Here is a 16,595-nt window from a genome sequence, read left to right as displayed (position 1 = left end):
CTGTGAAAAGCTTATGAAACTCTCAACAGCCTGAAACATATGAACTAAAGTCTGTGCATATACTATATATTAAGTTACTTCAGAAATTTTAGCCCTGATTTCACCTGGCCTTTTCCCTCAATGTTGAATAAAATATTTATTAATCTGAAATTTCAAAATGCCGTGAGTGCCATTTCAGTAGTTTAAGTTAAAGGGGGCACTCAACCTATCCCCCAGATTCCTGGGCTGAGCTAACAGCCAAAATATCATACTGTGACAGGGTGAGACAGACAGAGTTCTTCAGGAAAAAAGAAAACAGATAAGTAGGGCAGCTCAGTCACAAAGGGAAAGAAAAATTGAGGGGAAAATCCTACCTCTCTGGGAGGGAAGTATCCTACCTCTCTGGGAGGGCATCATATTATTTTACTCCAAAGTCTAGTGAATGTCCAGTGTATATCTTCACTAAATCTGATCAACAAATGTTATTTCTTACCAACACTCATTTAGAATCTACATAAAGTGATATAATCTATGCTAAAGAAATCAGATGTGACAAAGGAACCATGTTCTTTAGCATGATGAGTGAGGCAATGAATGGCCTGTAACATTTGAAAGGATTTTAAATCCTTGGGTTTCAACTATTTAAAACAAATGTATTTACAATAATACTTTTAAGTATTCAGAAAATAAATTGTAATTTCTATTTTTAAAATATCTCTCTGTGGCTCATGTGCTTACCTGCTAGATTCATCCTTCATGCAATTCCAGTTTATTAAAGAGGTTAAAAATTTACAAAACTCTGATGGGATATGGTTTTAATGCTTCATCACACCACCCATCATTTGCTTTTCAATCTAGATCAGAATGATCTTTCCTACTTCCCTGCAATCACCTACCTGCACAGCTAATATTTTCTGAACATTCTCATGAGAGACTGCCTGGAACTTCGCCAGCCCAGCTTGGCTATAGAGGCCTCGCAGTTTGAAGTACTCCACCAATACCTTGTGCATCTTGCTTTGCAGCCGAGAGAGCTAAAAGAGGAAAGGGGAAAAAATAAGTCAGAGTGGGAGAGGAAATTAATGGCAGTGTTCAAGAAGAATGATGGAGGGAAATATAGAAAGCAGTCAATAGCCCATTCTGCACTGTACGGACCTGACAGGAATTTCACAGTCTCTTGATTTTTCAGCCCACTCATGTGCATTCATCAGAAACCAGTCACATCTGGCTGCCAGGATGGGGGGTTAATTTTCTCTAAATGCCTCAGCAGTTTTGTTCTAGCTGAGGCAAACTCTGTGACTGCAAAGCTGATGAGTAAAATATTTCTACTTCACCCAGTTTAACTCAAAACCGATAGCCTCAGGACATATTGAACCTTTCTTAAAAAAATAATCTTTTGAAGCATTTTGAATGGCACATCAGGTCAGGCCAAAGTTTAAAATGCAAGTTTAAGACTTTGATGGACACTGTGGCTCATTTTTCCTTGTAAAGCTTATCATAGCTTGGCAATGTGTGCTTCAGAGCATGACAAAACTAAAGAGAATTAACTTCACCATCAGCAGCTGTGGGAGAACAATAACAGGAAAGAAATTTCCAGATAGAACTCCCTATTAATCTACCTAGCTATAACCATGTGACATGAAAGCATCTCACTGCACTAAATTGCAGTTAAAGCAGCAGCTGAAAGTGACACTCCTGTATCTATATATCTAGACACCAGCACAAGTCGACAGAAATGTGTGGAAATATCACTTCACAACGGACATTTCAAATATGTTTTCTCTCTTTATGAATATTTCTATAACAACTTAACACAAATATTTTCAAAATCTGACACGTTATTTCTAACATAACCTTAACAATTTGTTTGACATCTCCTATATTCTTAGATGTTTTAACTGAAAATGCAACAAAGATATAAAATCCACCATTCACATTTGAAAAGAATCTACAGGAAAAATATATACATACATGTATATCTTTATTACGGTTATAGACAAGCAAAGTCAAAATCAGCAATTCCTAATATTTATTTTTAAATGATATGTGAAAGATGAGGAGCCTACAAACAGCAGTTAGATGTACATCAAGGTGGCCTTTGGCGGGACACTCCCGCATTTGGGGCATTTGCCCCGTATCCCGCAGCGTTTTTTAAGTGTCCTGCGGGGTTCGCCAATTTTAAAAAATTGTTTTATTTTTTTTAAATTTTTGGCCGTGCGCTGCGTGGGAGCCCAGCAGGCAGCCCAGGCTCAGGAGGCCCCCGCGCAGGCGCCTGGGCTCCGGGGCAGAGCTTCCCAGCTGGCTCTGCTACCGCCTGCTCGGGTGGCCTTTTCCTGCATGCCTTCCTGCCTCCTCATCCGCCGGGCTCTTCCTGGGCCACTGCCGCCACCCTAAGGCCAGTCAGGGAGGGAGGGGGAGGGAGGAGGGGGGAGGGACGGGCTCCCACAGTCCACTCTCTGTCACCAACCTGTCAGTCTACCATGGCTGCAACTGCTGCAGCCTGAGGTACACATCTGTGCTGACGTGTAGAATAATGGGGTGGGTGGGTGAAGTGGCCGAGAGAGTGACATGTGGCCAGGTAGGCAGACAGAGTGGTGGGGAGAAGGTTGGTGAGTGAAATCCATTCTTGCATTTTATAGGTTACTTATTCTGTTTCTCCTAGACCATGCTTAGTCTCATAAAGCCATTTTGGAAGATTTTGGAAGAAAGTAATTTTTTAAAGGCAACCATCCCACAACCCAAAGATCCATGGCTTGGCTCCAACTGTAAAGGGAACAATTTTTACTGATTTCTCTTTCCTGTGGAAGACATCCAACTCTCCTTCATGCTATTCCTTTGTACCCCAGGACCAGCAATTGTGGGGACATTTTGGGTGGCATCGGGGGGAGTGAAGAAGTTGTACCAGTGGATCTAAGCCCACATATTGTGTGTGCATGGCATCATTTTACTGCTCTACTGATTTTAAAAGGATTTTAAAATTAGAACAAATTATTAATAAAATAGGCACAATACTGACTAATACTTAGCACAATATTGTGTTTTGGAGCACTCAACATTTAGTTGTAGATACCACTATATAGTGTTTTGGAGCACTCAACATTTCATTATACAGTTGCTTTATTTTACTATTATGCATTAACAGGCAACAAATGCTATAGAAATAATCAGCCAGCTTGGTGTAGTGGTTAAAAGGTTTGATTCCATGCTCCCCCACATGCAGCCAGCTGGGTGAGCTCACCATAGCACTGATAGAGCTGTTCTGACTGAGCAGTAATATCAGGGCTGTCTCAGCCTTACTTACCTCACAGGGTGCCTGTTGTGGGGAAAGAAAAAGGAAGATGATTGTAAGCCACTTTGAGACTCTTGATAGAAAAAAGCAGCATATAAAAGCAATTCTTCTTCACAAAAACATGAATGTATGATAGTTCCAATATGAAAGCAAACCAAGCTTATGACTTTCAGTCAGAGTACCTTTATTGGCTCATAACTTTATTTTCCACTTAGTAAAGTTCAGTGGATCAACACAACATACTTTCATGGCCTGGGATCCAAAATCTGTAGGTATGCCCAATATCTTGTGCTTATCCAATGAGTTTTTTGCTTTTGAATTGCTATCTAGTATTACCAACTCTTGGAAGACACAAACCTGGCAAGTGATGGGGTCTTCTAACCCATGGCTCAATCACTTTGTGCTTGCTGAAAAGCTAAACTGGAATGGCAAGACATGCGAACAGCCAGACCAGAAGCAGAAAAGAAGGCTCTGGAAACCCCAGTCACTATCCTTAAGCATTTGTTGAAATCAACAAAGTTTTATCCAATGTATACCGTAAATAAAACTTTGTTGGTTTTAAAAGTGCCACTGGACTCAAACTTTCTTCTAGTATCATATTGGTAATCCTGAAGAGATTATACATTTTGTTTTACCCTAGGGAGATGTCGTTACAACAGCATTATCAGGCATAATTATGAGTAATATGTACGCATGGGGACTTTATAATATCAAAAATAACCATAAGCATCGGGCTTCAGTGTTTTGTTTCTGGGGCCTAAAGGTTTAGAATCCTTGTGTGCTGAAAGGAGATTTCAATTTCTATTTAACAGTAAGGCATTTTGGAAATGGTGGGGAATTTCAAAAGTAGTTCGTGATATGACATATGATACTGTAATACATTTTAAAAAATAATTTTAAAAAATCCTACTTGGTATGAAAATCGTAGAACTCATCCTAGATCTTAGCTAACGTTTATATTTCAGGAGTCTTTCAATGAACCAGAATACAAGCAGATTCCGATATCCAGGAAGTTTACAAATTAAAAGGGTGAGGAAGCAAGGAAGTAAGAGATAAATATGAGCAACGGCTGTTGCTTGTACTTAAAACTTGGTTGCAGTTCGGGATCAGGATTATGGGGTTAAACCAAAGACTTTGCAGACAATGTGCATTTTCTAAATCTGCCTTTTCTCTTCCAAATGATAATTAAACATACCAGACAATCCAATATGTGCCATATTAATTTAATAATGCAATGTGATGTTGCATACTAAGTAAACGAAATAAGCCGTATCAGTTCTATTCATTGTTATAGCTCAAATAATGTCAAAACACATCTACAGGTTTTGGCAATGCAAGAATGGAAGTATTATGAGTAAAATCTAGCTAATATTTATCTTTTAATTCTATTCTAGTAGTCCAAGTGCCTAGATAAAAAGATGTTCCTTTATTGTCAAATCTGTTCCACTGAGGATTGTTGTTAAAGATTTTATAGCTTATTTAAATAAAGCTCTTTTGTCAACATCCTGTATATGCTTTACGAATGACTAAAAGCCTAATGGAAGTAGATACAAAAAGCAGGATTTAAGTTCTTCTGACCTTAGTCCAGATTTCAATGCTATGAGAAAGATAGCAATAATAAAAATAAAAGATGAAATATTTTTCAGAGTTAGAAATTCATTATAGAAATTCAAATGAGAAATTAATTTCTCAAATGAGAAATTCATTTCTCATTATATCTTAATGTTTTAAAATTATTTTTAGCAGTCATTAAACATAATGGTCTTGACATGTTTGTAAATAAAAGGTAGCAACCAATGTGAACTGTCTTCACATCATATGATAGGTACTGTATTGAATATGTACTGAATACGATAGGTACTATATTCTTGCCATTCTTTAATCTTTATTTAAGATAAAATAAAGTTCTGTAAAACTGATGCGTTGCATCAATTAGTTTGATTTTTAAATGTCACACAAAAATGAATTAATTTGTAATTTTTAAACTACATTTTTCTTGAGCATACTCATTTTCTTTTTGACCCTTACTAAGTTGTTGTTCTTTGGCCACCTCATGAGAAGGAAGGACTCCCTGGAGAAGAGCCTAATGCTGGGAGCGATTGAGGGCAAAAGAAGAAGGGGACGACAGAGAATGAGATGGCTGGATGGAGTCACTGAAGCAGTCAGTGTGAGCTTAAATGGACTCCGGGGAATGGTAGACAGCAGGAAGGAGTATCACTGGAGGATCATTGTCCATGGGGTCGCAATGGGTCAGACACGACTTCGCAACTAACAACAACAAAGTTGTTGTTCAACTGTATACTGATACAAGTGTATTGATTACTTTTTGTCCTATCAGTGGTCCCCAACCTTTTTATCAGCAGGGACTGGTCAACGCTTGACAATTTTACTGAGGCCCGGAGGGGGGGTAGTCTTTTGCTGAGGGATGTCGCCGCTGCTGCCTGAGCTCCTGCTCTGCTTGCTTTCCCGACAGTGCTCCTGACTTCCCACCACCCGCTGGGGGTGCTGCCAGCAGCAGCTACGCAGTCCCATGCCAAGGGGGAGCCCCAGCCATGGCAGCCACTGGAGAGCACCAAAGGTGAGCTGGCGGCAGAGTGGCAGGGCAGCCTCCGAGGCAGCAGCCAGGGAGAAGGATGAGTAGGAGCCGTGGCCCGGTAGCAACTGATCTACGGAGCGGTACCGGTCTCCGGACCAGGGGTTAGGGACCACTGATCTATATATTCTTGAGCATTGCCTGAAGGGAAGCGTTTGAACTTATTAAAAAGGGGGTGAATGCCAATTTGCCAATTTTATATTTTAGTATGCTTTTTGTTTCCTTCGATTTTGCTCAGTTTTGTTTTGCCCACTCGTTCTGCAGCCAATGGGAACAGCATCCTGCCCTACTCCAAGTGACAACCTTTCAAATACTTAAAGAGGGCTATCATGTCCCCTCTCAACCTCCTTTTCTCCAGGCTGAACATTCCCAAGTCCCTCAATCTATCTTCATAGGGTTTGGTCCCTTGGCCCCAGGTCATCCTCATTGCTCTCCTCTGTACCCTTTCAATTTTATCTATAAAATGTATAGAAATGGCGTGATGAGGTGGGTCAGCAGAGATGGATCAACAGATTTCCTTCTGCCCATTCACTATATATTATATGCCTTTTTTTTCAAAAGAATATCCAAAGACAGGTAACAAAAAAAAAATTACATACGAGCTAGTGAAAGCATAGAAGCGTGGCTTTGCTGGGTCTTGCTACGTCTGGCTAGATGCTGATAGAAGAATAGGGAACAATTGGGCTAGGCAGACCAGTGGAAGAACTTTACTCTTGATCTGTTTTCCCAGCTAAATTGGGAACAGCTCACAATTCAATTAAAAAGGTAGATCATCACATATATTTCTTAATTCAAGAATTTAGAAAAGTACTTTGCAGTCTTTCCAGAGAACTTACTAAAGCATTTGCAGATGAGGACCACTCTTGAGAAAGAGATACATAGATACTTCCCATCTATAGAAGAGTGGGCTAGTTCATGCAATTAGCAGAGGGTGGAACCTTTTGTATTTGTTCTCATTGACCGATTATGCACAGCAGCGGCCACCCTGGGCTGCTGCCACGGCATTGCGGTGGAGCAGTATGTTCTGCTGTTTATGGAGGATGCATATGGGACACTATGAAGTGATGCAAACTGGGGTGCTGCTTTCCGTGTCCCCATGGGGGACACATTTAGGTGACGGACTGGCTCCATGCTGAAATGCGTCCCTCCAGGGAATGCCGTAGTAGTGAGATGGTTACACTGTGGTGGTGGTGGGGATGTCCAGTATACATGAAGGCAGGATAGCAGGAGACGATTCCAGCTCCCTGCACGATAGCATGTACCGCCCCTATCGACCCTGCGGTGCCATGCAATGCTGGAGAGCCAGGTGGGGCTGATCTGATCCACCCCTGGTCATGTAGCACAGGGAGGAGACCCAGCTTTTCCAGGCCCAGCTTTTCTCGTGCAGATGGGCCTGCCCTGGCCTAGCCTCCGATGGTGGCTGCAGCAACAAAGGGAACGCGGAAGAATCCACGTTTTCTTGCCATGGGCCATCTGAGGCTCTGATTAAGGCCAGGGCTGGGAGGGGGCCAGAATTGTGGATGGGTTTTTAAATGCTAGAATGTTAGAATCATACAATTTACATATTAAAACATTTAATGAATATCCTGTGTAAATGTGTTTTATAGAAGGATATTCTATTGAGCACAAATATTGCTATTAAATATTGACAGTAACAATCAGACAGTTAGCAACGAAGTATATTTATTTATCTTTTCATTTCTTAGTTTTGCATCAATAATATTTTATAAGCAGTTAATAACTTATAGATGAGATATTTATATTCTTTATTCATTAGTTTAGGAAATCTGAGCTCTTAAGAGAAGAAAGATAAGGCATTAACAGATGATCAAAGAGAGTAGAAAACTCTCAAGGAAAACTTGAAATAATTAACAACGATCATTCTTATTTTCATAGCTGTTCCTGTTTGTTAATCCTGAAAGCATTACAAATAACTGTTGAAAAAAATAACAAGCCTGTTCTATAGCATTAGGAGGCACATGTTTCATATTTCCTGTAAAGATGAAGTGTATCACAAGTCAATTGAAAAAATATATTAACAGTTTTCTGATTAAAAATCAGAAAAAATTGACATGATCCTATCTGTTCTCTCCTGATTAAACAGAACACACACACACACACACACACACACAATAAATGTATGAGAATAATAAAAGTTAATTTGGTGACTAATATAATTTTATTTTTTTTCAATCCCCCAAAGAAAATTCACCAGATTCCTTTGTTACGGTCAGCTAATTAGTCTGTACTGGAAAGCAATCATCTATTTAATCTATTCCTATTGTTAGGCACAAGTACATCCAAAATCAAAATGATAAACATCTCTCAGCAGAAGAGAAATTATAATTTAATGCACTGTGGTATCTAATTTTAGGGATGTGTACCATTTACAAAATCAAAATGTGTTAGAAATGAAGCAGGTTGTTGGAAATCAATAAGATATTGTAGTAATTAGTTGAGCAAATATGGCACTCTATATTATCAAAATCATGCCAAAGCACATGAGACATTGTCTATTCGGGTATTACAATTATATTAACAAACAAGGTTAAATTTAACAAGAAGCTGTCTGATAATAAAAGACAATGATATATATGTTCACTGAAATTAATCTGACAGTTAAATAACAACTGTGCCTATATTTGTATTTTATAATAAAACATTATTTCTTTTCTTTAAGCCATCAGCAAAATGGGCATATAGAGTATAGTCAAATGAACACACAGATACACAAACATAATTCCATTAATGATTTTGTGCAGATTGAACTTTGTTTAGCATTATAACTGCATTAACCAGATTTCTGGACCACATGATATGGAGAAAAGGCATAATGATCAAATGAGTATTAATATCAATGCATCAATGCATTACAAATATTCCCAATTTGAGCACTCCTATGCCCCTTTTTTTCTAGAAACACCCGAACCTAGTGACATGGTTTATTAAGATAGCAAGAAAACTGTTTTTATCTCACCTTTGATTTTGCTTTTATCACAGATCTTTATTATCACATAAAAGATCAGGCAATGAACATGTTCCCATGAAGCCCAATCTGAACTACAGACTCAGGAAGTACAAGGAATAGAGACAGTAAAACTACAGAGAAGATTGCTGAATATATGAAGCTGTCAGACTATTGGTATATCCATTGAGAAAGCTAGAGTGGTGTAGTGGTTAGTCATAGGTTCACATCCCTACTCAGTCATGAAACTCAGTGGGTGGTCTTGAGTATGTTGCTCTCTCTCTCAGATTAACCTAGTTAATGTGAGAATAAGAGGGAGGAGGGTAGACTGGTTTTTGCTACCCTCAGCTCCTTAGAGGAAGTTAAGTTAAAAATAAGATGGGGAGCTCAGCATTGTCTGCTGTAAATGGGAGCAGCTGCCTATGGTGGCAGGCAGAAAATGAATCTCCCAATATCAGTTATTTGAGATTCTTTAATTGTCAAGTATTGAATTTGCAACTTTCTGTATGCATAGCATGTTCACTAAACCATGACTCTCCCCTTGTTTGTCACTGGCAATTGCAGCTTTTGGTAGAAATACAGTCTCCAGGGTTGTTATTGTGAAGCTTTTCATGTACCTTGTAGTTTTTTTTAAAGGGGGGCACTGCAGGCAATTACTGAATATCGTAAAATACTGGATGTCAGTTTCGAGGGCAATTTGCGGAAGACACACAAACACACACACACACTGGGTAATACACTTGATTCAATAAATGAAGATGTTTCCAGTGGGTTAAAGGAAGAAGACTTATATTTGGTTGGGTCTGTAATGAGTAGGAAAAAAACTGACAGGAGAGTAAATTAATTACCCCCTAATATAATAGGTGGGAGTGGGCAAGAGAAAAAAAATGGGATATGCACTGGTTGAACTTAAGCATAAACACTGATGTGAGCTCTTCATTTACACAGAATGAAGAGAAACACAACAGGAAGATAAACTCAGAATACAAGGAGTAATTGATGTATGTTGAAGTTAACTAGTCTTATTTATTTATATTTATGTTTATTTTCCTCCCTCCCTTCTGAGGACTCAGGCTGGATTACTGGCTTAGGAGAGGGTGCTATACAAATGTCATCCTTATCCATGGTTCCTCTATATGTTTGTGAAATAGCCTGTGGGGGTGGGACGTGTCTGGCTGTCCAAGTTGGAATAGGGCCAATGAAGGTGCAGCCAGCAATGCTGGCTGTACTCTGATTGGCCCTGCCCCTACACCTCCCGCCCTCTGTCCCTGGACTCTAGCCTCGTTGCTCTCAGACAGCCTCAGTGCCTGGAGCCAGTAGCAGGTAAGGGAAAAGGGCCCTGGGCAAAGGGTCATGCTGGAGGGCCTGCTAAGCAGGGCTTGCTAACGAGGGCCTCTTGGCCTGCTAGGCTGGGTCTGCTAATGAGGGCCTCCCAGCCTGCTGACTGCCTAAGAAGCTCTGTCTCGGGCCTGCTAACGAGCTGGCCAGCCCCACTTAATCAGGCTGTGAGCTGCGGGACAAAGCCACCTTAAGCTGCCTGGCTGGGGGCCATGGGAGGGGACCCTTTCAAGGCCCGTTCTTAGAAACGAGCTTTGAAGCTAGTAAATAAATAAAATTTTGCTTTCATTATTCAAATAGATTTTACTCTGTATTGCACTGCAATGTGGAAGAGAGAACTCAGGCAATGAATGTCTGTAAAATATATCTAATACTCGTATAGCTTTCTCTGTCAAATTGTCTTCAGTATCTCCACATTTTATACTTCTGTTAGTTGACCCTGTTCTTCTTTCCTTCTGACAAGTTCTTGTACTAGATCACTGTTATATTTTCATGCTAACTTGTAAATCTGTGGTTTATGTGGCACTGATGGATTCATATAATTTTACAAATATTCCTTCCTGTAATACTTTCCTCTGAATCTAAAACTCTGTTTTAAAGCTTAATAATTCTTTAGTGATATACTAGTGATGTATAAAGGACTTTCTAGAATCCTTATATATATTCCAGTTTTTTCTGGGCCTGCTACAATAGAGTCACACTGATGATGACATAATTTCTAGAGTTAATTTGTAAAAGCATGATGCTGTTCATAACCCCCCACAAGATCTTTAGGAATGATGAAAGGACGCAAAAGGAAGGTAGAGGGCAGAAGGACAAATCAGTCAGGATAAGCGATATTTTCAAACATTTAAAGATGTGTGAGGCTTTCATCCACACTGTTTAAGGAGAAAGGGTGGCCTTAGTGCTATCAGCAGCCTAACATTGTCTAGGCAGGCCGATCAGGTTCATTATTGGCCAGGTTTTCAAAGTCACAGTTTTTTCAAAGAAGAAGAGTTGGTTCTTATATGCCACTTTACCAGAAGGAGTCTCAAAGCAGCTTACACTCGCCTTCTCTTTCCTCTTCCTACAACAGATACCCTGTGAGGTAGGTGAGGCTGAGAGAGTCCCGATATTACTGCTCGGTCAGAACAGATTTATCAGTGCTCTAACGAGCCCAAGGTCACCCAGCTGTCACCATGTGGGGGATCATAGAATCAAACCTAGCTTGCCAGATTAGAAGTTGGCATTCCCAGCCACTACACCAAGCTGGCTCTCATCAAGGAGAGGAATCAGTATTGGTTTTGAGTACACTATCCCAAGTCACCTTTCCATTCTCAGTACTTGTCCTCCTGAGATAAGTGTGGATGGGAGGCAACTGTCTCAGCTTCCTGTCATAAATTATGTCCATTCAGATAGGTTTCCATTTGCATTATCAGAAAGGGAGGCTAAGGGCCATTCCGCACCGGGAATGCAACTTGAGGTAGGGGGTTTCCCAGCTGATGGATCCTTTCAAGTGGAGTCAAGGTTTGCTTTGCCTCAGAGAGGTTCCCAAATCCACCCCTGTTCAGCCTCATTAGAGAGAAGATAGAGAAGAAAGGTACTGAAAACTGAAGATTAAATAGATCAAGATAAAGTGTGCATGTACACTTCCTCAGACAAAAAAAATTACACCTTGAATAAAACTTTGTTGGTCTTAAATGTGCCACTGGACTCAAACTTTGAGTCAGATCAACACTGCTACTCACCTGAAGATTAAGGAAATGGAAGCCAGTGGTAAGAGTGTAATGAAGGCAAAAGGTGGGCAACATGGGAACAGAACACCCCGAACAACTAAATGAATTTTTAAACTGTATTTTCTCATCATTAATCAATATATTTTAGTGTAACATTAATACAAATGAGACAAATTTCCACTTATGGAACCATTTTAGTTCTAATAACTCAGTGAAACAGTAAGGAGAATATGTTGTCCAAACATTGTCATTCTTGTGCCTGTTAATACTTTTAAGATGTTCATTGTAAAGTGCCACACAGCAATTCTTAACATGGCAATTATAAAAGTTTCAACACGTGTATCTTTACATCAGATTTACATGATGGGGGGGGAGTCTCAATTAATAGTCACTGTGCTCTCCCCTTTTTGTGTCAAATTGTTCAGCTAAGCCTCTCAAAAATCATGTCAGTCCAAATTCTACACTGGATGACCTCATTCTTGTCATTAGCTCTGGTATAGTTCTAAGCATTCACAAGAATGCTTTTAACCAACATTTTACTGTGTCTTCTCTGGTATGCTTGAACCAGCCTCCGGGATGAAAAGGATACCTAAATATTCATAAGCATTCTAGGTTTTCCGCCACATGCAAGACTCCCCAAGTCCTCACTTCTCCCCAAGTGTAGCTTGTTTTACCAAACAATCTCTAGTTGTCATCTTTTACTTTTAAAAGTCTGGGCCCTTGATTACTGCACAAGTATGAGTTATGCCCTCCATCTTTCAAGAAGCAATAATCAAGACGGAAGTTGGTGACTAGTGATCTACAGTATTATTTTGACTTCAACATACAGCCAGGAAAGCTATTTCAGATTAGAATTATAGTGCTAGGCAAAGGGAATTTAACTCGTTCTTTCTTTCTTTCTTTCTTTCTTTCTTTCTTTCTTTCTTTCTTTCTTTCTTTCTTTCTCTCTCTCTCTCTCTCTCTCTCTCTCTCTCTCTCTAACAAAAGTTGCAAAAGTTTCAGAAGATTACAGAACAATAAAAGTTTTACATATATTAAAAAGCAACTGCTGTATCACTTTCTTAATCAGCATAACCTAGGCTATGAACATCTACTTTCCTCATTAAGTGGAGACTGAAGTGAAGAGGAAGCCAAACTGGAAAAAAGGCACAAAGAAAGAGCTAATCCCCAAATCTGGACATCCTACAACTGCTCTTTAGCATCAACAAATTAATTTGGAGATCCAAACCCAGATCTCCAACCAAGTGTGTATGTTGGCCTTTATACATTATTGATGATGATCCCTCCCTAGAAAAGCTTTCAGTTTTGAGAATCTTGCCTTCACCTTTATACCAGCTCTAGAAATAGCAGGATCCAGCACAGCCTGCAGTCTACCTTCAGCTGGAACTGCAGGTCTTTTGTAGACTTGATCCTTCCAACTCTGGAAGCCCCCCCCCCCAGATTTAAGGAGGAGATCACTAAACTCCCGTGACTTTAACAGGCACTCAGTATTTTGCAACAGAATGTCATTGATTTGATATGATGACATTGTCCTGCATACTCTTCCTGTGTCAATGCTCCTATTTTATCAAAAATATATTTTGTAAATGACAACAAGTGTTTTGTATCAATTATAAATTAAACTGCTGTTTCACTGGGAAAACAAATATGTTGCTCTTATCTGATGAGAACACATAGTTCAATTCAATATTTTATTTATCTGACAGGTTTCAACTTTTTCTTTAATATTTTACAGGAACTGCTTGACAATGGGCTACTGATCAGAACTGCTGTTTTAATGGTAAAATCCCAAAGGGAAACATGATTCTAGTATAAAGTATTCCCTGTAGGACCCCTGGAAGGCACCGAAAGGAGAAAAATTCTTGATGTATAAAGGCATTGTCATCATTGTCAAAAAAGCTAGCACAACAAGTGAACCACAAATACAAGCATTATATTTTGTCCTTAACATCAAAATAGCTGTGATTTCATTGGAACAGAAATCTAGAACAACTATTCAAGTTAAGAGGATTTAACATTTACTTGTCTAAAATGTTCCTTACACTTCGCCCCACCCCACAGAGCATTAAGATCTGCTGACCAATATCTGCTCAGGGTCCCAGGCATGAAGGAGGTAAAGTTGGCCTCAACAAGGGCCAGGGCCTTCTCAGGCCTGGTGGAATGAGCTCCCAGAAGGGATCAGGGCACTGCGGGACCTAACTCAGAAAACAGCTATTCCACCAGGCTTATTGTCAAGGCCAAAAATAACACCCATCAAGAAAGACGGGCTTCATCACTGGGCACGGGGAGTGGGATGGAGAAGACCAGCTCCTACCAAATCCCCATTTAGAAACTCAGCTGGGGATACTAGTCACAGTTATATTGTGATTGGTTTAAAATGTTATTTTTTTATTTATTATAGTTATATACCACCCTCTGCTGTGTCTCAGGGCAGTTTGGAACAGCCAAGAAAAATACAAATTTTAATCTGTATCTAATGTTAATGTTGTTACTCACTCTGAGCACTGTGAAAGGGCAAGATACAAATAAAAATTATTATTATTATTAGTAGTAGTAGTAGTAGTAGTAGCAGTAGTATAGCTATTAAGTATAGAAAAACAAAGAGCCTCTTGTGGCGCAGAGTGGTAAGGCAGCTGTCTGAAAGCTTTGCCCATGAGGCTGGGAGTTCGATCCCAGCAGCCAGCTCAAGGTTGACTCAGCCTTCCATCCTTCCGGGGTTGGTAAAATGAGTACCCAGCTTGCTGGGGGGTAAACGGTAATGACTGGGGAAGGCACTGGCAAACCACCCCGTGTTGAGTCTGCCATGAAAACGCTAGAGGGCGTCACCCCAAGGGTCAGACATGACTCGGTGCTTGCACAGGGGATACCTTTACCTTTACCTTTATAGAAAAGCAAACGGTGTGTTCTGTACAAGGAACCATTTGCACCAAAACAAGAAAATATGCAACAGTTTAACTCAACTGTTAAAAGCAAATTCCTCAAAGAACCCTAAGTGCAATTTAAAGGTATTCATTTTTCCTTGAGTACCTCTTAGCTCTAAAATAACAAGAATCCGAACATATAAATAAAATGGTAACGGTGTGGTGGGAGGAGTTGAGCCTCATTGCCTAACTGCCAGTCAGATAGGCTGCCCCATCCCTGATTGGTCATCCATCCAACAAACAGCCAATCAGGAAGGATGTCCTGCCCTTGTCCGCATCCCCCTACAACTTCTTCCATCTGGAAGAAATGCCAGCCAGCTGGAGCGGGGAGGGAGGGTAGAGGGCCTGGGACTGCAGGCCTGGTGGGGAAAAGGAGGGAGAGAACCTCTGCCTGCCCTGAACAGCCCTAGCCACAGTCTTGCCAGGTCTCGGTGGCACTGTGAGGGAGGGAGGGCGAACCAGTCCCCACCACTGCTCCTGCTGCCTCAACCAGTCCTAGCCATGGCCTTGCGAGGCCTTGGCACGCCTGCCCTGAGTGGGGAGAGGAAAGGAGTCCCTGCCAGTGCTCCCCCCACCCCGAAAGGTCCTGCCATGGTATCTCCAGGCCTCGGCTGGACTGCCCTGGGCAGGGAGAGGGAGGCTTGCACCCATTGTATTTCCCAGTGCAATGGGTTTTTCCGCTAGTTTATTATAAAATAGCTTTAGTGACTGTTCAGACCAATTGCAGAAATACAGAGTAGCCCAATATTTGTCACTTTTCTCATTGTTAAACCACTCAGTTTGTGTGGAGTAAACAGTTGGCTATGAGAAATGTTGATTTTGAGACACTGTAGCACAGTAATTAAATGCTGGACTAGGACAGGGATGGCCAAACTCTGGTTATCCAGATGTCTATGGATTGCATGATGACAGAGGCTCAGGGTAATACCTGTCAATGGACATCTGGAGGACCAACATTTGGCCACTTCTGGACTAGGATCCAAGGGCTACATTCAAACATCTGCTCTGTTCTGAAGTTCACTGGATCACTCTGGGCCAATTGTTTGCTTGCAGACCAACCTACCTTACTGGTTGTCTGAAATAAAATGTGATAGGGGAGGACCGCATGTACTACCCAATGCTCCATGAGAGGAAAGACAGAATATAATTAAAAATAATTATATGAAAGTTCAATTGTTTTAACATTAAAGCTATGTTCTCCATTTTGAATCAAATGACAGCAATACAATTTAACCCCGCCCCTTCCTCCCCCCTCATAGCAGGCCTGCCAAGGCCTCGCAAGGCCATGGCTAGGACTGCTTGAGGCAGCAGGAGCATGGTGGGGACTGGCTCGCCCTCCCTCCCTCACAGTGCCACCGAGGCCTGGAAAGACTGTGGCTAGGGCTGCTCAGGGCGGGGGTTGAATGTATCTTCAAAATTACATATTTTCCTAAGTTTATGAAATTGAACACGGGCATTTTTTTTAAAGAAAAGGTACTTAGATATGAATAGCTTAAATAGTAGAAAGGAGCTTAGGCATGCTGAGTACATGTTGCAAATTCAAACATTCAGGCATGAAAGTCCCTTCTTTAACTTGTTTTCAAGCTTCATCCTTTTTCTGCAATAAGTAAAGCAAAGCTACAGAATCTGCAACCATTTGCATCTAAGGAAGAGATGTTTTGCTTTGGTGATATAGTTAATGAGTCTAAAAATATTCAGTATAATAATTCTGTCAAAGCCCCCACAGTCTCCTCAATGAGCAGAAGCCTGCAGGATTCCAATAGGGAACCAAGTAATGAGCTCTCAGCATTCGCTTCCA

General features: G+C 40.6%; 1 protein-coding gene across 10 annotated transcripts in view; it reads right to left on the bottom strand.

Annotated features, from left to right (window-relative positions):
- CCDC178 (coiled-coil domain containing 178) overlaps positions 1-16,595 on the bottom strand; it is a 178,584-nt gene that overhangs the window by 14,936 nt on the left and 147,053 nt on the right. For all 10 annotated transcript variants that reach the window (XM_077352498.1, XM_077352503.1, XM_077352499.1 and 7 more), the window contains one exon: positions 876-1,010. In XM_077352498.1, coding sequence (XP_077208613.1) covers positions 876-1,010 — 135 coding nt within the window. The remainder of the gene's footprint in view (positions 1-875; positions 1,011-16,595) is intronic.

This window comes from Paroedura picta, chromosome 9, assembly GCF_049243985.1.
Source record: "Paroedura picta isolate Pp20150507F chromosome 9, Ppicta_v3.0, whole genome shotgun sequence".
In the NCBI taxonomy this organism is placed as follows: Eukaryota; Metazoa; Chordata; class Lepidosauria; order Squamata; family Gekkonidae; genus Paroedura; species Paroedura picta.
The sequence above is the reverse complement of the archived record's forward strand: the minus strand, read 5'-3'. Positions and strand labels throughout refer to the sequence as shown.